Source organism: Solea senegalensis, unplaced genomic scaffold (assembly GCF_019176455.1).
Source record: "Solea senegalensis isolate Sse05_10M unplaced genomic scaffold, IFAPA_SoseM_1 scf7180000012943, whole genome shotgun sequence".
Taxonomy (NCBI): domain Eukaryota; kingdom Metazoa; phylum Chordata; class Actinopteri; order Pleuronectiformes; family Soleidae; genus Solea; species Solea senegalensis.
Window position 1 is genome coordinate 50,208 of NW_025320727.1, and position 22,848 is coordinate 73,055.

A 22,848-nucleotide genomic window follows, 5' to 3' on the forward strand; every position below is an offset into this window, starting at 1 on the left:
ACACATTTCTTCCGACTCTACCTCGACTAAGACGACAAAAAAAAAAAAACTTGTATTGCACTTATGACTAGCACTTCATAGTTTGTTCTACTTGAAACTCTTACTTACTTCTAGCTCTTATTTGTACCCAAATGTTTAAATGCACTTTTGTAAGTCGCTTTGGATAAAAGCGTCTGCTAAATGACATGTAATGTAATGTAATGAATCAAAAGACATTTCCTGGTCAAAAGTAACTCCAAGGTTCCTCACAGTGGAACTGGAAGCCAGGGTGATGTCATCTAAAGTGACAATGTGATCAGAAAGTTTTTCTCTGAGGTGTTTAGGGCCGAGTATAAAAGTTTAAAAGTAGAAAGTTACAGGTCATCCAGGACTTAATGTCTCTGAGACATTCCTGGAGTTGAACAACCTGATTTATTTCATCCGGCCTCATCGATAAATATAGCTTTGTGTCATCTGCATAACAATGAAAGTGTATCTTCATCATCATCATGGTCAGTTCACACTCATCTTAATCTTCATCATCATCGTAATTTTCATCTTCATCATCATCATGGTCAGTTCACACTCATCTTCATCTTCATCATCATCGTAATTTTCATCTTCATCATCATCATGGTCAGTTCACACTCATCTTCATCTTCATCATGGTCAGTTCACACTCATCTTAATCTTCATCATCATCGTAATTTTCATCTTCATCATCATCATGGTCAATTCACACTCATCTTAATCTTCATCATCATCATAGTCTTCATCATGGTCAATTCGCACTCATCTTAATCTTCATCGTCATCTTCATCATCATCATGGTCAGTTCACACTCATCTTAATCTTCATCTTCATCATCATCAGGGTCAGTTCACACTCGCCTTAATCTTCATCTTCATCATCATCAGGGTCAGTTCACTGCTTAATCTTCATCTTCATCGTAATTTTCATCTTCATCATCATCATGGTCAGTTCACACTCATCTTAATCTTCATCATCATCATGGTCAGTTCACAATCATCTTAATCTTCATCGTCATCATCATCAGGGTCAGTTCACACTCGCCTTAATCTTCATCTTCATCATCATGGTCAGTTCACACTCATCTTTATCTTCATCATCATCGTAATTTTCATCTTCATCATCATCATGGTCAGTTCACACTCATCTTTATCTTCATCATCATCGTAATTTTCATCTTCATCATCATCATGGTCAGTTCACACTCATCTTAATCTTCATCTTCATCATGGTCAATTCACACTCATCTTAATCTTCATCATCATTATGGTCAGTTCACACTCATCTTAATCTTCATCTTCATCATCATCAGGGTCAGTTCACACTCGTCTTAATCTTCATCTTCATCATCATGGTCAGTGTTCATCATCATCATCAGTTCACTCATCTTTAGCTTCATCATCTTAATCATGGTCAGGTCAGTTCACACTCATCTTAATCTTTATCTTCATCATGGTCAATTCACACTCATCTTAATCTTCATCATCATCGTAATCTTCATCATGGTCAATTCATACTCATCTTAATCTTCATCATCATCATCGTCGTCATCTTCATCATCATCGTCGTCATCTTCATCATCATCATGGTCAGTTCACACTGATCTTAATCTTCATCTTCATCAGTTCACACTCATCTTAATCTTCATCTTCATCATCATCATGGTCAGTTCACACTGATCTTAATCTTCATCAGTTCACACTCATCTTAATCTTCATCTTCATCATCATCATGGTCAGTTCACACTCATATTAAAGTACTGTAAATGATAACAGTCATGACTGTGAGACACTGAGGTGCTGCAGTTGCAATAGCATCGACAGAGCACAAGATGGTGCTGCTGTAAAGACCATGACAAGTGGAGAGTGACCTGTTTTCAGGCTGTTCAGACAGAGACAGACTTTCTTTCCTCCAGCCTCATTATCAGAGGGAGAGTATGTTTGTTATTACAGAGGAATGACCAAAGAAAGAAAGAAAGAAAGAAAGAAAGAAGGAAGGAAAGAAAGAAAGAAAGAAGGAAGGAAAGAGGTTTTTTTTTGAGTTTCATCCTCATTCATTAATCAAGACTTTATTTCTTAACTTATTTTTCCACCATCATGTTAAATAAACTCTGAATAAAAATATACAATAACAAAGTCGTGCTGTTGACTGAGCCATGATTTACCAACGTTTCTCAGTTTGTATTAACATAGCTCGAGTTGTGCTGCTGCTGAAGAACAAATATAGAACCAGTTCTAAACCTGACAACATTCACATGTGACAAATATTCAATCATGTTCTCCTCAGGTTTAACAGGCTGTGTACTGTGGACAAAGACAAGAGGAACCAGTGTCGCTACTGCAGATTACAGAAGTGTATCAAGGCTGGAATGAGAAAAGAAGGTCAGGAGAAATATCTCTCCTTAAGCTTTGCTCTTTTATTTAACACACCGTGTCTTTAACATTCTTAAAGCATATTATCAGTCCACAAGAATGTGCATACAAGTTTCAGATTACCAGCCCAAACTTTAGAGTTCACTGTTCACCTTGCGTTTACAGTGTGTCTTTAGGGCAAAGGAGGAAATGTGGAATCATGGGAGGTTTCATTTATATCTTGAGAAACAGTGAGTGTGTCCGCACTATGTGAATCTTTAGCCCTATTTTCCACCGACCTGCACAGTTGAGCAGGGAGAACGAGATGTGATGAGAGGAGCCGTGAATAGTCCCCACACATGAATAATTAACATGACCGCGGAGGAGCAAATATTTGCTTTGCATTTATTTTTCTGGAAAGATGCTGCTCACAAGCCCCTGAAGTGAAGGCCAAGGCCACATATTTAAAACTTCTCTTTGCTAATGTGCCTGGTTTGTGGAACAGAAGTCAGACGTGGTGCTGCGGTGAAAGAAAGAAAGAAAGAAAGAAAAATATTAAAGAAAACTGAGAACCTAAACATGGATTATTGGATTAAAAAAGGAAGTTGCTTCATCAATAATGATTTACCATGCGATTATGTCACTTTGTTTTAACACAAGCATCAAAACAAGTCCTCTTTGGATCTAAAGACACAACATCAACATGACAAATGTGAAGATAAAGTCAAATATTAACGATGAGCAATGAGCAGCATCAGCTTCAGCCATGAAAATACCATGTTATGTCAATAGAGCATCTTAAATGTTATAATATTAGAAGATGATTATAAAACCAAAACACCATAAGTCAGATTTAAAGCAACAACAACACACTTCACAGCAAGTCAACTTCATCTCAAAATCAGAAATTAATCAGAAAGGTCATTTTTATTTCATGACCTTTCAAAGCCCACCTGCAGTACCAACACCACACACTAGGGGCCGATGCCCCACACTTGGGGAATTTCTGACATAGAGTAGACAGGAAAGGAGAAGAGATTCAGAAGATGATCCAGTTAAGATAAGATCCAACAATACTGCTGTCAAAGGGTGAGGGGCATCACATTATATACATGTACATGTGTGTATGTGTATATGAATGAATGAATATCTTTATGTCACTTACATGAAAAGTATTTTCTGGTGGTTAAATTTTGAGGCTTAGGTGTTAAAGGGTCATTAACCTTTAACCCTAAACTTAACCAGAATTCAAATCCACTAGTGTGCTACAGTAAAGTAGTGTCTGACTGGCTGTCATTCATATGCGGCCTACAAAGCAAACATGATAAATGGAATGGTTTGTAAAGAAGTAGAAGAAGACGAAAGGTGATGCAGTGTTCTGTAACATGTAACATATTAGACCTTTTATGAAAGTCTAAAGATGTTCTTGTCTATGTCTTGATGAGTGACTGCTGTGTCAGTGACCATGATTTATTTTTACAATTGACACAACTATACCATTTAAAAATAATAATAATAATAATAATAGTTACATTACATTACATGTCATTTGGCCACTCCACCCCAAATATACATGAACATAGATTTTAATGACTCAAAAAACTAAATGTTGATTATCTCTGCTGGGCTGTGTGTGTGTGTTTGATGTCAGGCGAGTGACAGAGACCCACGCATTAAGGCTAAATGACGTCAGCAGTGGGTTCAGTCAGTAGAAAGTCAGCGTCCTCCTCCCTCTGCTGCTGCTGCGTCTTGGTCAGCGCAGCGCGCACTGCTCCATATTCCAACTCATCACCTGAGTGAGACTGACTGCTGTGTGCACGAGGACTGTCTGCGGTGTTTGCGGTGTTTGCGGTGTTTTTGGAGGACGAGCATCATGGGGAGGTTAGACGAGCTGCGGCAGTTTAACTTGCTGAAATGGCTCAGGGAGGAGAGACAGTCGAGGAAACTGATTCTTTTCATTGTTTTCGTGGCGCTGCTCCTGGACAACATGCTGCTCACTGTGGTCGGTAAGTGCAAACTCTCACCTCTCTCTTTGTCTTTGTTTGGTTTTGTTGGGTTTTTCTTTTCTTTCCAAACCCCGCGCAACAGGTTGTAAAACATGCTCAGCTCAGCGCAGCGCAGTGCAGCGCAGCGCACAGCAGCTCAGCGCCCGAATTCCAATCGAGTATCGAATAAAAGTAGAATAAGTCATAGTGTATGTCATAGATGACCCAGCACGGATGAGTTTTAACTCAGTAAATGGTTGCAATTACATCTCAAAGCCAACGCATTTGCGCATACACAATAATTGCACATACACGCACACACACACAGAATAAATCACAAAGACTGCATGTTGGTGAGTTTGACAGGATTTTAATATTAATGTTTACAGTTCACTGATGGTAACGATGAGCTTTAACATCATTTACAGTTCACATCAGGTGTGAGAGTCAATTCTTGTTTGCCTCTATGTCAGAGTATTCCTTCTAATCTGGTGCTGAGCTCAGTTGACAGGGAGAAAGGCGGGGTCACAGATCACCTGACCCAACAACCATTCACTCACACACTCACACAGTTGAACGCAGCATGTTTTTGGGAGGAGAAACACAGGGAGACCAGCAACCTTGTAGCCACTGTGTGGGCAGACGATGATGATGATGATGATGATGGTTTTATTTATTATAACTGCAGAGGAAGCTGTATGAAAGAACTGTATTCAGCCTCAGAATAACCATAACCATCCATATGTTACATTGAAACACTACTTTTACAGACAATGGATTTAACATGTGATTGACACCTCGTGTTTCCCGCTCCTCCATGGACACACATTATTAGTACCACACATCAAGTTACTTTGCTTGGAAAAGAAATAAATGAATGACATAATTAGACTTTACAAACACAGAGCTGGAACAATGCAGAGCAATGAGCTTCTATTCTAATTACAGTTATATTCTTACATCAGTAGTATGTGCACACATATGCTTTGCTTTATCGTGTGTGACACCTGGTGCTATATATGGAGGTTTATGAGCAGTTATTGTTCAATTCATTTATTATTAATCAATAACTAAATTAATCGTCAACTATTCTGATAACTGATTCATCGGTTTGAGTGTTTTTTAATCATTAAAAATTTGAGAAAATGTGTAAATGTCCAACTCTTGGTTGAAAAGGTGAAATTATGAGGCAGTTTTTATTCTGCCGTCACAAGGTCGAGCCGAGCAGCTGTCCACATTAAAGAGGCCATAGCCCGGAAGTGAGTTTGTGTGTGTATCTGCGTCATCACCTCGTCTATGAAGCCCTAAAAGTCCATAACAATCAGTTCAGCCACTGCTGAGAGCGAAGGGTTTCATTGTTTTCCTGAGTTCCACAAAGCAGCAAGTCGAATCTCACCATTCCTGTAAACAGCAGGGCCTCCGAGTCCAGTGTCTGGGTGCTGGAGTCCGGGCGCTGGAGTCCAGGCGCTGGAGTCTCGGTGCTAGAGTGCAGGTGCTAGAGCGCGGGCACATCCGGTGACGCACTTTCAACCGTAGAAGAAGAAGAACTCTGAGTGTATCGGTTGAGAACATGTGTGAAAAAGGTTCAGCGAGTGTTTGTGATAAACAATAGCTGACGCTCCACAAGCTCAGTGGATATCTTTCATATTTGATGGGAACATTCCTGCTACATTTCCCAAACACCTCCATGTATGCAGCAACCACTTCACGGAGGATTGTTCCACAAACTTCACCTAAAGGAAGGAGCAGTACCAACAATCAGTTTATTACAATATTAACAAACCGTAAAACTGTCTTTGTGTGCTTGTTCTGTCGTTTAGCATTAGCTACAGGCTAAGCTACATGTGTTCACTCGTGTTTCATTTGCGTGTTTGTGTGTTTATTTTTGTGTTTATCCAACTCTCTCTCTAAAATAATTGATCATATCTCGCCATAACCATATAAGGAGTTGGGTTCTGTGAGGTTAACAGGTTTTTTTTAATAAAATGCTGTAAATAATGACCTTTATTAATGAACTGAGGTGGTTTTACTCTAGCCTTCAGTTACATCCTTTTATTCCCTGTGTTGTGTTTTTTTTGCATCTATTATTATTATTGATATTGATATTATTATTGTTATTGATATTATATTGTTATTCTTATTCTTCTTATTATTATTATTGTTATCGTTGTTGATGTTGGTATTTATATTTATATTATTGATATTATTGTTATTTATATTGATATTATTGATATTGTTGTTATTATTATTATTGTTATTGATGTTGATGTTGATGTTGATATTTATATTTATATTTATATTATTGGTATTTATATTGATATTATTGATATTGTTATTATTATTATTATCCCTATTATTATTATTGATATTATTATGATTAATAATAATTATATTATTGATATTGATATTGATATTGTTATTATTGTTGTTATTGTTATTGTTATTATTATTGTTCTTGATATGATGATATTATTTATATTATTGTTATTGATATTGATATTGTTATTGTTATTGTTATTGTTATTATTATTATTATGAATAATAATAATAATAATAATAATAATAATAATAATATTGATATTGTTATTGTTATTATTGTAGCTTTATTTTATCCCAGTGTTGTATAATTGAAAAATATGTAAATAAATAAAATATCTCTCCCTCCCTCTCACAGTTCCCATCATTCCCAGTTACCTGTACACTCTGGATGAGACAGCAGAGGTGAACGTCACAGTGACCCAGCAGCAGCAGCAGCAGACTCCTGGTGGATCCTTCCACAGCATTGTGTCTTTATATGACAACTCTGTGAGACTTCCTGTTTCCAACAGCACAGACAGACCCACCATGGTGGTCCCCACACACCAGGACCTGCCACACAACTCGTCTGACTGTCCCCAGTCTAACAAACGGCTGCTCAATGAGAACGTCAAAGTGGGATTGTTGTTTGCATCCAAGGCCACAGTCCAGCTCATCACCAACCCCTTTATAGGACCACTGACCAACAGGTAGGTGTGTGTGTTGTCTCTGTGAAAACTGGCATTGATTTCAGAAGTTCACCTTCTTTGTAAATGGTTTTGGTGCCACGCTTTATCTCGCTGCACACATCTCGAACTCCAGCACACAACTAAACAAACGCTACGATGTAGTTGTGGAAAAATTTGTCCTAAGATGTCTGATGAGAACAGAAAAGCTTGAAGCAGCTGTTCGTCTGCACAGAGAGATACATGCTTTTATATTGTCGCCTGTGAAAGGAGAAATATGGAAACAGAAAGATTAGTAAATCAGTTTGGTGTGAATGTTTAGACAGTCAGTGTTTGAAAGAAATAGATTCTATATTTAGGGATGCACCGATATGACTATTTCCGCCAATACCGATATCCGATATTAATATTGCTGCTATGGCCGATAACTGATATCTACCGATATCGATATATGTTTTAAAAAAAAGTTTCTGAGATGATAAAAGTTTGTACAGAATGAAAATCATGCAAGCTGAATTTTTTAATGTCTTCCTTTATTTTCAAAACATGTTTTACCTCCAAATAACAAGGTCACATAAGACACAAGTAACCAACTACAAGTAAAGGTTTTTAGAAACCTTTACCACTTGTAGCAAGTGTGTAGCTAAATTAAAGTACAGTTTAACTCCCTCAACTCACTAAACTCCTGTGAGAAAGTTTGGATCATAAATTACAAACATGAACATAAATAAAAATAATACCCTGCCAAAGTTACTGTAACCGAGATAAGGGCGTCTATACTGGGTACGTAAATAACCCTTCCTCCCGGCAACAACAACCGCGTCACTTCCCTTCACAATAAAACTACACAACAAATATGAGAAACAATACCTGACAAGCTCTACTAAGAGCTGCCATAATAAAAAAAAACATGTTAAAAAACTTTATCAAACTTGCCAGTATTCATGGCAACCAGATATTTATTCAATTGCAAAACATCGGAAAAGTAGCGCCGACTTGGCAGGTTGTTGCGGGGTTCAATATGCGCTATCAACTGTCGGAACCCTCGGCTGGTCGTCAAGAGCAATCATTTCCATTACCTTGATCGTTATTGCCCTGGCCAATGTCTTCCTTTGGTCGAGTCCCAGCTGCACTGCTTTCTTTTTGTCTGCTGCCTAATGTTACTAGCGTTAGCTTCCTGCCGTTGTTTGTGTACTTCAGGGTGGCGGTTTTTCAAATGACATGATCAAATTTGTGGTATTGAATGACTTGACGCGGAACCCTCCTCACATTACCTCGACTTTGCAAGTGTTGCATAATGCTTTTCACGTATCTTCTATTGACACCCTGAAAAATCGCCCACACTGCTGACATTCTCTCTCCTCAACACACACACACACACACACACACACCTTGTGCTGCGCTTGCGCCACTGACACTGTCATATGCCCAAACAAATGCCGCATGGCCTCCCCTTCCTGACACACATACACAAACAGCAATTAGACAGGTATAAACATCGGTTGTTAAAATCGGCGCAGTTTTACTCATTGAACCGATGCCGATATGTTAAAAAATGACGAACATCGGCCGATAACAATATTAATGCCGATATATCGTGCATCCCTATCTATATTCATCACTAAACTAAAGAAACCTCAACAATAACAATACATGAGTTACATACATGAGTATACCATGTCAACAAACATCTAAATCATTCTAATATTATCATCGCACAGTCAGGTGAATATCTTTAGCAGAAGGTGAAATAATGTAGTTATTGGTGGACTTTCTGAACTCACAACTAACACTTCTTAAAAACATTTCACAGACATCACTAAAATAAATGGTATCTGTAACAACCTTTATTAGCCAAAAAACTATATGTAACTATTATTAGAGTTCATTTATTTCATTGATATTAAAAAAAAAAACACAATATCAATATCCATGCTCTCTGTGTGTATACAGTACAGTTTGAATATGTATTATATGTAAATATGTTTACTAGTGTTGATTTGTCACATTTCACACATCTGTGTTATCACTATGTCATTTAATAGGATCTCAGTGATAACAGCGATGCAGAGTATTAACTAACATGGGATTGTGTTGTAATGAAGATTTCTGAAAGGCCTTAAAAATAGAAGGACCACATTAGATATTGTGAATAAACTGACCACCAACAGACTGTGGTTCTCTTCAAGAAGATCCTTAAACCAAAAAGCTCTAATCATATCCTATAAATATCAAATATATAAATATATCTGTGATTCATTTGAACTGATGATAAAAGGATAAAAGGATAAAATGATAAGATTATAAGATTATAAAATGATAAGATTATAAAATTACAGGATTATAAAATTATAAAATGATAAAATTATAAAATGATAAGATTATAAGATTATAAAATGATAAGATTATAAAATTATAGGATTATAAAATTATACGATTTTAAAATGATAAGATTATAAGATTATAAAATTATACAATTATAAGATTTTAAAATGATAAGATTATGAAATGATAAAATGACAAGATTATAAAATTATAAGATTATAAAATGATATAATGATAAGATTATAAAATGATAAAATTATAAGATTATAAAATGATAAGATTATAAGATTATAAAATAATAAGATTTTAAAATGATAAGATTATGAAATGATAAAATGATAAGATTATAAAATGATAAAATGATAAGATTATAAAATGATAAGCTTATGAAATGATCAAATGATAAGATTATAAAATTATAAAATGATAAGATTCTAAGATTATAAAATGATAAAATGATAAGATTGTAAGATGAATAGATAATAAGTGATGTGTGAGGGCCGGTGTCGTGCCAGCTCTGGCTGCTTGCTGTTTGCATGGTCTATGATAAAAATGTTTCAGTGAGGCCTGCATCATATTTACTGCACACTGCTTCAGTTTCACATGACAAACATGACATTAAGTCACACAAAACACTGAGCTGAAGGATTCCATTTATATTTATATCACATATGTGTGAGTGTGTGTCTTCTGTTAGAAATTCATGCATCTTCTGTCATTCATTCATTCATTCATTCATTCATTCATTCATTCATTCATTCATTCATTCTTTTTTCCATCCATCAGTTGTTTCATTTTCTCTGAGTGTGTGTGTGATGATGCTCTGTTAGGTTGAGGTTAGGATTAGGGTCAGGGTTAGGATTAGGCCAGTAGTGATTGTGGTTAAGGTTAGAGTAAGTCTCCAGGAAATGAATGTAAGTCAATGCAATGTCCAACATGTGTGAGTATGTGTGTGAGTATGTGTGTGTGTGTGTGTGTGTGTGTGTTCTCCAGTTTCCTCGTGTAGATTGACTGTAGGTCCAGGGTGTACCCCGTCTTTTGTCCTACGCTAGCTGGTACCAGTGCCCGCTGTGAACCTCCTGTGGAGGATAAAGTGGTAGAAGATGAATGAATGAAAGAATGATCACATCCAGTGTACTCCTAATTCTGGTCCCAGACCCAGAATAATGGGAGGGTTAAAAATATCTGCCAAATCAAATGGATTTGGATCATCCGTTGTGTTAAGAGGGTGAAAACATACAAACACAAACAACAGAACATGAAAGGGGTTGTTTCACAGTTGTGCATCATCATTCATCTCTACACAACGTTATTTTAGCTTACTAACTAACTGTCTGCTCGGGTCTTCCAGGATGATTCATAGTTCTAGCAAAGTTAAACAATTATCTTTGCTGATGATGAACCGTGGTGCAGTTACGAGGCAGGAGTGCAGCTTCCACAGCACATGACAACGATGATGTGAAAAAAAAGTATTTCAATACAATTCAATTTCATTAGTATAGCGCCAAATCATAACATACATGATCTCAGGTCTGTACATAGACAACATCAAGGAGAGCAGAGAAACACAACAGTTCACACAATGAGCAAACACTAGGCATCAGTGGAGAGAAAAAACTCCCTCTTAACAGAAGAAGAAATCTCTGACAGAACCAGGCTCAGAGATGTGCTGTCAAAAGTATTACTGTGAATTATTGTGCCAGGTCTTTTAAGTTGAAATCTGACTTGTTACTGTATTCTTGTGCACCACAAGACTAAAGATAATTATATATGTTAATCTCAGAACACATCCTGGACTCAAACAGAGCAGAATTCCTGATCATGTGTTTGCATGAGTGTGCATGTTCAGCTTTGTGTTCTGTGTTGGAGAACAAATGATGTCCATTTAAGAACCAGCATGAAACAGACATAGGTTATGTCAGGTGTTGTAATATAATTATAAATATTTGTAACATTTATAGTAGGTTTGCATTGGTATAGTCTGTCTTTTGTTGAATTTGACATTTTGCAAATATTCTGTTCTGCAGCAGCTAAAAACCTTTGGAGCAGTTTTACAAATGTAGGTTTTCAGCTTGAAAAGGTTGAAAAAAGGTGAGAAAAACACATCAGTAAGATAAAGTAGACGAAGTCGATGATGTCAGTGAGAGCACCTGATCCACAGAAACACTGTCAGGAGAAAATCAATTTAAATCAATGTTATTTCAACCACACTTGAAATAGCCTGAACCATCCTTCTGTTGTTAGTTTGCTTTGATCGATAAAGACACATGATATGAAATGTGTTCACACACTTCACCACACTGTATATACACATTTATCAGAGTTTGAGATATACATCAACATCAGTGCCATTCACCTCAATACTAAAGTGTCTCACTCACATAGATACGATGTCACTGAGGCAAAGAACTCAGTCCTATTAGCGGGTTTTAGTCACCTTCTCTCCTGACAGAGAACAATACAAGTGAAGTCATGCAGCTCAGAGGCTGTTATTGTGAAAACCTTGGGAAACAACGTCAGCCACATGCTTTGTGTTTGTGTTGTTATTAGAGCCATTTATTATCTACACAATATAAACAAGATATGCTTTGATGACATTTAGTTTGGTTTGTTTGCACGTTTATGAATAACACATTACAATAGAACACGTGTGTGAGTGAGATAGAAACTCATTATGGGTTTGCAAATACAAAACACACATACATCTTGGTAAAGAATCAGTAAGTAAGTTCAAGTATCTCTTCCATAATGTGGCTCCACGGCATCTTATGGAATATTGTCCTCCAGATGTTTGGTACAGGTTATTGATATGTCTCGTTAGATATTGGTGTTCAGAGTACATCATAGAGGAGTGTCATTTCAAAAATGGATCGTACTTTACGCTTCAGAAGTGGAGCAGATGCATCATTCTAAATCTCTGTGGGTGAAGTTCAATTCAATTTTATTTGTATAGCGCCAAATCATAACATACATTATCTCAAGGCACTGTACATAGACAACATCAAGGAGAGCAGAGAAACACAACAGTTCACACAATGAGCAAACACTAGGCATCAGTGGAGAGAAAAAACTCCCTCTTAACAGGAGAAGAAATCTCTGACAGAACCAGGCTCAGAGATGTGTGGTCATCTGCCTCGACCGGTTGGGGTGAAAGGAAAAATGTTGATATCAACTTTTGATAACTGATATCAACTATTAATAATGGTGATGATATGTATGATAATAATAGCCTCAAAAACTGGATATGGATCCTGCAACCTGCAAGATGAGGATACAGAGAGAGAGAGAGGGAAGGAAGGAAAGACACCAATTAGGGAGAGAAAGAGACAAGGTTAATGACATATAAAAAGTCATAATCATATCTGAGTGTGAGAGAGTGAATGTATGGAGGACCAAAAGGGCCAAAATTAAATACATAAATACATAATTACACCATTAAATAAAAAAAAATTATTATATTAATTAAATACATTTAATTAATTAATGACACATTTAATTATTTCGTGTTACTCAGTTTAATCTTGTAAATAAAACTTTATTTACTTTATTATGTAAATAAAACTTTCTGCCCAAATTCAATTTTCTATTGACGTAAACGACGTGAAGTGAGGAGAGAGAGAGACGGGCGGCGGCTCCTTCCCAACCCAGGACCTTCTCTCTCCCTCTGCCCCGCCGGAATAGAACAGCACCCTCTCGGTGTCCCGAGTGCATCAAAATAGGCTATATAGCATGAATTAGAAAACAAAGAAATTCTTTGTAAAAACAGATGTTCAGAAGCAGTGAACACGCCACCCCTATATAGTCAGAATTATATGATATTTATATGATGGTATTTATATAATTTGGTCACCCACGGGCAAAAATATAAATCTGAGCCTATGCCTCCGATATTATCGCTGCCAAACTATATATAATAGATCATATCTTAATACACAAACCACATTTTTGAATTCTAAATTAGACAATAATTTCTCGCCTCAAATGATCTTAAATCTGCGCTCTGGGACATTAATTAATAGTGTAATTAATTAATTAATTAATTAATTAATTAATTAATTAAATACATTCAATTATTTAATGACACATTTAGTTATTTAATGACACATTTATTGAATGATTTAATGGTGTATTCATTTATTTAATTTTGGCCCTTTTGGTCCTCCATATGGATGTGCGTGCACCACAGGAAAATCCCCCAGCAGTCTAGGTCTATAGCAGCATAACTAAGAGCTGGTCCAGGTTTCCCTGGACCCTGGTAACTGAAGGCTCTGCCTCCCATTCTGCTCTTACAGACTCTGGGAACCACAAGTAAACCTGTATTTTGTGACCTAAGTGGTCTATTAGGATGATAGGGTAAGACTAGGTCTTTCAGGTATGAAGGGGCGTGACCATTAAGTGCTTTGTACGTGAGGAGGAGGATTTTAAATTGAATTCTAAACTGTGGGTGGAGCCAGTGTAGAGAAGCTAACACTGGAGTTATATGGTCTCTCTTTCTAGTTCCTGTCAGAACTCGTGCTGCAGCATTTTGAATGAACTGAAGGATTCTAACAGACTTGTTGGAACATCCTGCTAATAAGGAGTTACAGTAATCTAATCTAGATTAACAAAAGCATGAACTAGTTTTTCAGCATCCTGTAAAGACAGAATGTTTCTAATTTTCATAATGTTCTGCAGGTGGAAGAAGGCTGTTCTGGAAATGAGTTTTATGTGTGAATCAAAAGACATTTCCTGGTCAAAAGTAACTCCAAGGTTCCTCACAGTGGAACTGGAAGCCAGGGTGATGTCATCTAAAGTGACAATGTGATCAGAAAGTTTTTCTCTGAGGTGTTTAGGGCCGAGTATAATGACCTCATCAGTATGCTGTTTGTGTGTGTATGCAGCAGGGGTGGGCGTGTCTAGCATTTATGACATCAAACGACACTTTTTTTTCTTTTTTTTCAGTCATACTCTAACCTGTGTGTGATGTTGCTGTTTCCATCTGTTCTGTCATAAAATGTGTTTAAATAAAAATGTCATTATTTCTGCAGATATCAAAGCAATAACCTGCCAGTCATACAAATGCTGTTCTCCGCTCTGTGTCTCTTCAGAATAGGATACCAAATTCCAATATTTGCTGGTTTCTGTATCATGTTCCTCTCCACCATCAGTAAGTTCCAGCCACATTTTTTTGTATTGTCAGAACATCACAATGCTGTCACCATGCCTGATGTGTCTCTGTTCTCACTCTTGTGAAGTGTTTGCCTTCTCATCGAGCTACGCTCTGCTGTTTCTGGCCAGATCGCTTCAAGGCGTGGGCTCATCCTGCTCCTCTGTGGCTGGTAAGACCTCTTTTATTTTACTATTTGCCAGTTTAACCTGCTCGTTATAATAAGTGCTGCCTTATGGAATATTCTCTCGTTAACGAGACACTCAAATAGCTATGAATTAGTCTTGCTGTGGTCACTCGTGGCCATTTCTACATGGTTTTCATGTTTATTAGCCTAATGACTTTTTGGTTAAACGCTTCATTTCACTGTAACATGGATTGGTAACCAGTGTGCAGGATTTAGTGGCATCTAGTGGTGACTTTTTTATTTATTTGGATCACAATTTTCATGATTTGATCGCCAGAGATCTGTCATTTATTAATGAGTAAAATGTAATAGAGCCAAGTGATTTAATAACAATTGATATATTGAATAACAATAATATTGATAATAATAATAACATCACAATAATAACATATTTTATTTAAAAAAACACCTTTAAAATAATAAGACATTCAAAAATTGGATAATAAAAGATATAAAATGATAAGAAAATGAATACAGTTTATAAAGCCTTGCTCCCCCTGGTGGTGAGGAGGGTGAAAGGGACAATGAGATGTAGAGAAGAGGAGGGTCTGAGGGAACGGGAGAAGTTGGCAATGTGGACCAAACTGGACAAATACAGAGAGTGAGGTGATGGACGATCTTAAAGAGATGCTGATGTGTTGGATGGTGGAGGATTCGATGATTATACGAGCTGCCGAGTTCTGAACCAGTTAGACCTTATGAAGCGATTTATGAGGAAGACCAAAAAGAAGAGAATTACAGTAACCAACGCGGGAGGTGACAAGGCTATGGACCAGAGTACTGGACATGATTTATAATGCAAAGATAACTTAAGTCAATCATTCTGCTCTTAGAGACTCCATCTTCAGAGTGGCGGAAGGAACCTGATCACTGAGTGAGGAGGAGGATTTAAAATGCTATTCTACACTTTACAAAGAGCTCAGCACTGGAGTGATCTATTTTCCTTTTTAGAGCATCCTGATGATAATGAGTTACAGTAGAAGGAAAGTCGTCAGGGTTCATTTTCTTAATAGATTCTCTGAGGAAGCTTAAGGAGAGGGCGAGTTTGACATCAGGTCATTAGTGTTTCTGGATCAAGCCAGAGAAAACTTGTGACCTCCATGCAGAAAGACCCTTGTTCCAACCACTAACCACTATACCACCGTGTGGCCCATCCTTAGAATCAATGCTAATGTTGTTGTGCTAAGTGTAAGTGGCGTGTACATCTGTGTGACTTCAGGAATGGGAATGCTTGCTAGTGTGTACACAAACGATGAGGAGCGAGGTCACGCCATTGGGATCGCTCTGGGAGGCCTGGCACTGGGAGTGTTGGGTGTGTATACCCACACACACACTCACACACACACACACACACACACACACTCACACACACACACACACACACACACACACACACACACTCACACACACACACACACACACACACTCACACACACACACACACACACACACACACACACACACACACACACACACACACACACACACACACACACACACACACACACACACACACACACACACACACACACACACACACACACACACACACACACACCAACACACACACACACACCACACACGCCACACACACACACACACACACACACACCATCACCCTCTCTATGTTACCTTTTCAGCTTTCTCTTTGTTTCAAGTTGTTGACATTTTAGCTTCGGTATTTGTATTTTTATCGGCTATATTTTATTTGTTTTATTGTTTTTTCTGTTTTTAATCCAGTACTGTAAGGTGACCTTAAATTAAATGTATTATTATTACACTCACACACACACACAGCCAGGTAGCAGCTATTAGGTAAGCCCTAAACCTTAGACTTAGACCAGGTTGTAACATATTTGGCAGCTCGTCCGGTTCTAGGAAACCTGACACAACATTTATATTCTATTGTGTGTGTTTTCTTGAATTTACATACAGTACAACATACAAGTTTCATCCATAGCAACTACTTACTTTTACAATGCATTAACTCAGTTACTTTTTGGGTACCGTGCCCAACACTGGGTTGATGATGACACACCGAGAGAGAGAGAGACAGAGAGAGAGAGAAAGACAGAGTGAGAGAGTGACAGAGAGAGCAGTGCTGTGTATGTGTGTGTGAAGAGAGAGAAGCCAGTGTACAATCAGTGAGAAATAAAGATCACCTGAGTGTCTGTCCAGAGCAGCAGAGTTCACACTACACTGAAGTTACATAGTCATTCCTCATGTGTATCAGCTCCACTGTAGTTTGAGAATGCTACATGGATGTGTAGTAAAATCATCATGTTCTCATCATCTGTGAAATACTAGAATGTTTACTTCCAGATTCCTGTGACTACATGTTTTATACCTTTGTAGATCCACTGTGATCATTATCTATATGCACACATTAGATAACTTTATTCATAAAAGAAAGACGTTTTAGTGCTAATGGTGGATCACAGATGGAAAAACTTGAAACATGAGAAACAGTTCAACAAGGACAATGTTGGTCAGTTATTATGTTCCTTATCTGGAGTGTGTGTGTGTGTGTGTGTGTGTGTGTGTGTGTGTGTGTGTGTGTGTGTCGTGTGTGTGTGTGTGTGTGTGGGTGTGTGTGGGGGTTGTATGGAGTCTGGATGTAAAGGTGTGAAGGTAGTCAATGTTGCAGATGTTGTGTGGGAGAGAGTTCCAGAGGCGGGGTCAAAATGATGGGTAAAGGGGGAAAGATTGTGGAGAAGGTGAGAAGGGTCTTATATTAAATTCAGTGACGGGGTGATGTGCCCTATGGAGGAGGTTCTACTGATGCTTTCAGAGAGATTTGTGCAGGAGACCCAGACGCGATTTTTTTTTGTGTGTTACCAGTGCATGGACGAGGATGGCGGTGCTGTGTGTGTGAGTGAGGGCAACTGATGACTGATATTACAGAGGCGGACGTACACAGACTGAGTGATGTTACTGATGTGGGCACTGAAGGAAAGTGTACCAGCGACATAGTGTCAGAGTGTGGATTTGTACCTCAGTGTGTGTGTGTGTATGGGGGGCATTTTATGCCAGCACACTATACTAAACACACGTGTACGGTGTCTCTGCGATGACATCAAACCTCTCAATCACCTGGTGATTGAGCCATCACCAGGTGTGAAGTTTCATTGGCTACAGGGGAGTGGCCAACACAGCTGAGTAAGATTTAAACCAGACCCAAACCAGCATTTGTCAGTGTGCATTTGGACTTTCTGGGTATCTCATAGGACTACTGGAATTAAGCTAAGTATCACTTCTGTAGGTTTTTCTTATTTGGTTGCTATTTCATTAATTACTGTTGTATCTAGCTGGGTTGCTTGCCTTTTGACTTGTCTGTTTAGTTAAGGTGAAAGTTTGTTGTTCATAAGGTGTAATCAGGTGTCTTTTAAAAAGCAGCACTCACTTTGAAGACGAAGACTCAGGAAGACAAAGGATGTCCGGAGTCTAAAAAGGAGGCTAATGAGGCTAAGTACCTGTCTGCAATTGTTTTTCTACCTTTCACATATGTGCACTTTTTCCATTCCTGTTCATGTTTCTTCTCGTAGATATTACAAACTTCACATTCACTCACAGCATCACCATAACCTGTCCTCACTTATTTATCCCACCTGCTCCACACACATCCACCACCTTGTTGCAGGGGGCCTGTGGAACTGCCAGTCAGCTACCCGCAAGACTGAGTTCATCTCTGGCTTTGCTACTGAGCAATGTCTGGACGTCCTTGCTCTCACTGAGACTTGGATAACACCCTCCAACACAGCCACCCCTGTGGCTCTCTCCTCCACCCACACACCCAGATCCACTGGAAGAGGTGGCGGGACAGGTCTGCTCATCAACCCCAACTGGACTTTCACTCTTTACCCACTGCCACACTTCTCTTCACAGTCGTTTGAATTTCATGCTGTAACTCACTCTCTCTTGACTCTCTCTGTCCTCTTACTTCACGGCTGGTTCGTAAGTCCTCCCCAGCCCCGTGGTTGTCTGACTCAGTGCGTGCTGAGAGAGCCACGATACGGGCAGCAGAAAGAAAATGGAGGAAATCAAAACACCCTGATGACCTGCTTTCCTATCACTCTCTTCTCTCCACCTTCACTGCCTCTATCTCTGCAGCCAAACAATCATCCTATCAGACTAAAATTCAATCCTCTTTCTCTAACCCCAAAAAACTTTTCTCGATCTTCTCTAACCTCCTTGATCCCCCCACCCCCCTCCTCCTTCCTCCCTTCTACCAATTCACTTTGGCAACTACTTCACAAAAAAGGTAGATGACATTCGCTCTTCTTTCTCAACCCCACCTCCTGATCTCACCACTCTACCAACCACACATTCAGCTCCTTCTCTATCCTCTTTCTCCCCTCTATCTCAGGATCAAGTTCTTTCCCTAATAACCTCTGCCTGCCCCACCTCCTGCCCCCTTGACCCTATCCCCTCTCACCTTCTTCAGTCAATTGCTTCTGATCTTCTTCCTTTCCTCACCCACCTCATTAACACATCTCTATCATCTGGTTGCTTTCCGGACTCTCTTAAAGAGGCCAGAGTGACCCCCCTCCTTAAAAAACCCACCCTTGACCCGTCTGAAGTAAATAACTACAGACCTGTCTCTCTTCTTCCTTTTCTCTCCAAAACTCTGGAGCATGCTATCGTTAATCAACTCTCCTCCTACCTTCACCGGAACAACCTTCTTGATCCTCTTCAGTCTGGTTTTAAAGCAGGTCACTCGAGCGAAACTGCACTTCTTGCTGTCACTGAGCAACTCCACACTGCCAGGGCTGCCTCTCTCTCCTCTGTGCTCATCCTCTTGGACCTTTCTGCAGCGTTTGACACAGTTAACCACCAGATCCTTACTTCCTCCCTTCAAGAACTAGGTGTCTCAGGCTCTGCACTTACCCTACTCTCGTCCTATCTTCAAAACCGAACATACAGAGTAACCTGGAGAGGATCTGTGTTGGAACCCTGTCCTCTAGATATTGGGGTCCCTTAGGGTTCTGTCTTGGGCCCTCTCCTCTTCTCTCTATACACCAACTCTATTGGTTCTGTTATTCTCTCTCATGGTTTTTCCTATCACAGCTACACCGATGACACCCAACTCATTCTCTCTTTTCCCTGCTCCAACACACATGTAGCAGAACCAGTCTACATCCAGGACATGATCAAAATCTACACCCCAGCCTGCCCACTCCACTATGCATCAGCAAACCGGCTTGCTGCCCCCTCACTGAGAGGATTGCAGAGGCATTCACAGAACTCAAGACTGTTCACTGTCCTCGCTCCCAAATGGTGGAACGAACTCCCCATCGACATCCGGTCAGCGGAAAGCCTCCATGTCTTCCGCCGCCGACTAAAACACATTTCTTCTGACTCTACCTCGACTAAGACGACGACAAAAAAAAAAAAACTTGCTTATACATCGCACTTATGACTAGCACTTTATAGTTTGGCTTACTTGAAGCTCTTACTTGCTTCTAGCTCTTATTTGTACCCAAATGTTTAAATACACTTATTGTAAGTGGCTTTTGATAAAAGCGTCTGCTAAATGACATGTAATATAATGTAAAGCAACAGACACCAGAAACACAGTCAACCATCTACCGTTCCTGGACCAACAGACAGCACCTCAAAAGAACACTTTTGCATCTTTTAAGGACTTGGTAATGTAACTGGGCCTAGCATAGCATTACACTACTTGGCTAAGCATAGATGAAATGTTGTATGGAGCTTACTTGCTCACAAAAAGAGTTGTTGTAATGTCTAGATTTAGGTTAATATGATGTTAGTGATGTCCATGCTTCTTAGCTTTCAGCTCTAGATGTGCATGCTTCTAACCTCTCATCTAACCTGGCATCAGTTTACAAAAGCAGTTAACAAAAAAACACAGCAGCCATGCAGACAAGAAGCCATCTTGTTGTAGTGTCTTTGTCAACCGCCATCTTGATTTGTAGTCTACCTCTACTTGACTTGACCATTTGACCTGTACACACACAGACTCTCTCTCTTTTTCACACACACACACACACACACACACACACACTGTATATAGATACATTGAACAGATATTGTTTCAATCTTTGATGTCTTTTTAATAAATGTTTTCTAAAATATACAATGATGATGATTAATGATTGTTTTCTTGTTTTGAGAGGAGTGGTTTCCCCCGATTTGAGTTTGACTCACCTTTTTTATAAGAAATTAGTTATTCCATAATTAATTAATTATTAATATTCTAAATTCATAACCAAATCACGCTCCTAATCCCAACAGTGTTGACGAGCTTGAGCTACCAGGTGCCTCGGGTTCACTTTATTCTCTTGGCTTTTTTTTGAAAAGCTCACATACTATGCTACTTGGACTTCCGTGAAGCTCATCTGTTTTACCTTTCTTCACCTTCTTTACAAGATTAAGATTAATGAACTACACACTTGTAGCAATTCTCTCCCAAGCATATTTACACCCTTAGTCTAAACACCTAGCAAGCTGAGTTATACTCACACAAAGCTTTAGTTGTACTGACACAGAATCTAACTCATGGACCTGTCGAACCGTGAGACCCAAGGTGGTTCTCACCAGCTGCACAGACAACCTTTAGGGCGCAAAACACCTACTGTACACTACACAGATTTCCTCTTGTTCCTCAGAGCCTTCCTCGTTGGCAGCCATGTGTAAAAGTGCTTCATATACTGTGAACTCACAGCAACTGTGTACACAGAGTCATCCTAGGATCAACATGTCACACTTTGTTGTAGAAAATCATTGATTTTTACATTTGTTACATAATTACATCATGTTGACATCTCCACAGTTGGGCCTCCGTTCGGCAGCGTGATGTACGATTTTGTTGGGAAGACGGCTCCTTTCCTTATTCTGGCGTTCCTGGCTGTGTTTGATGGAGGTACAGTCACAGTGGCCCATACACCATAACATAACTAAAGGCCTTTGCAAACCAGAGAAATACAAGTCAGCATCTGGTGTTCAGTCATTTAACTGAATAAAAGAACACTTATTTACTTTGTTAATTATATCCAACTCTGGAGAGGTGACTCTCATCTGGTTCAGTCAATGTTTCACTGCTTCAGGATGAACGGCTGAGTCTGGTGTGCAAAGGCCTTAAGACAAGTCTTTGTAGAATGATTGTAAGTGTGTGTGTAATAGAGACACATTGTTCCACATGACTTTATCAAGGAATAATACCCACTCATGTTACTGTGTCTCCTCAGCTCTGCAGCTCTTTGTTCTTCAGCCCACCAAGGTTGAACCAGAGGTGAGTGTGTGTGTTTCCTTCATGTAAATAAAGCCCTAAACCACATTTCTCACATGTAAACCAGTGTGTATGTGTATCTAGTTCATGTTATATACAGTCTACTGCCTCTCTGGTCAAACACCAGGGACTGCATTCAAATGTTGGCTTTTTTAGTCCACTTTGATTCACTGTTACATTTCTTTCATCACCCTATCGTCTAACCAGAGCAAGGCTCATTGTCCCAGACTCCTCCCATTTTTATCTCCGCTTTGTCTGCTTGTTCATCGCCACCATGTAGTTTAAGATTTCACTACCAGACCACACCCCCTGCACTGCTCCCCACTCTCCCTTCCTCCTCCTCTACCTCACTCAGCTGTCAGCCCACTTCTGATGGCAGGAAGTGTCCAGCAGTCTAGGTCTATAGCAGCATAACTAAGAGCTGGTCCAGGTTTCCCTGAACCAGCTCTCACTATAAGCTTTATCAAAAAGGAAAGTGTGAAGTCTAACTTTAAACACAGAGAGAGCTGGTTCCACAGGAGAGGAGGAGCCTGATTGAATTCTAAACTGTGGGTGGAGCCAGTGTAGAGAAGCTAACACTGGAGTTATATGGTCTCTCTTTCTAGTTCCTGT

At 39.1% G+C, this 22,848-nt stretch overlaps 1 protein-coding gene across 1 annotated transcript in view; it reads left to right on the forward strand.

Moving 5' to 3' along the window:
* The first annotated feature begins 4,092 nt into the window (after positions 1–4,092).
* The window catches only part of slc18a2 (solute carrier family 18 member 2), a 29,714-nt gene continuing 10,958 nt past the window's right edge, over positions 4,093–22,848 (forward strand). The window contains exons 1-7 of the mRNA XM_044015151.1: positions 4,093–4,366; positions 7,020–7,350; positions 14,739–14,797; positions 14,886–14,969; positions 16,204–16,296; positions 21,781–21,870; positions 22,196–22,239. Coding sequence (XP_043871086.1) covers positions 4,234–4,366; positions 7,020–7,350; positions 14,739–14,797; positions 14,886–14,969; positions 16,204–16,296; positions 21,781–21,870; positions 22,196–22,239 — 834 coding nt within the window. The 5' untranslated portion in view covers positions 4,093–4,233. The remainder of the gene's footprint in view (positions 4,367–7,019; positions 7,351–14,738; positions 14,798–14,885; positions 14,970–16,203; positions 16,297–21,780; positions 21,871–22,195; positions 22,240–22,848) is intronic.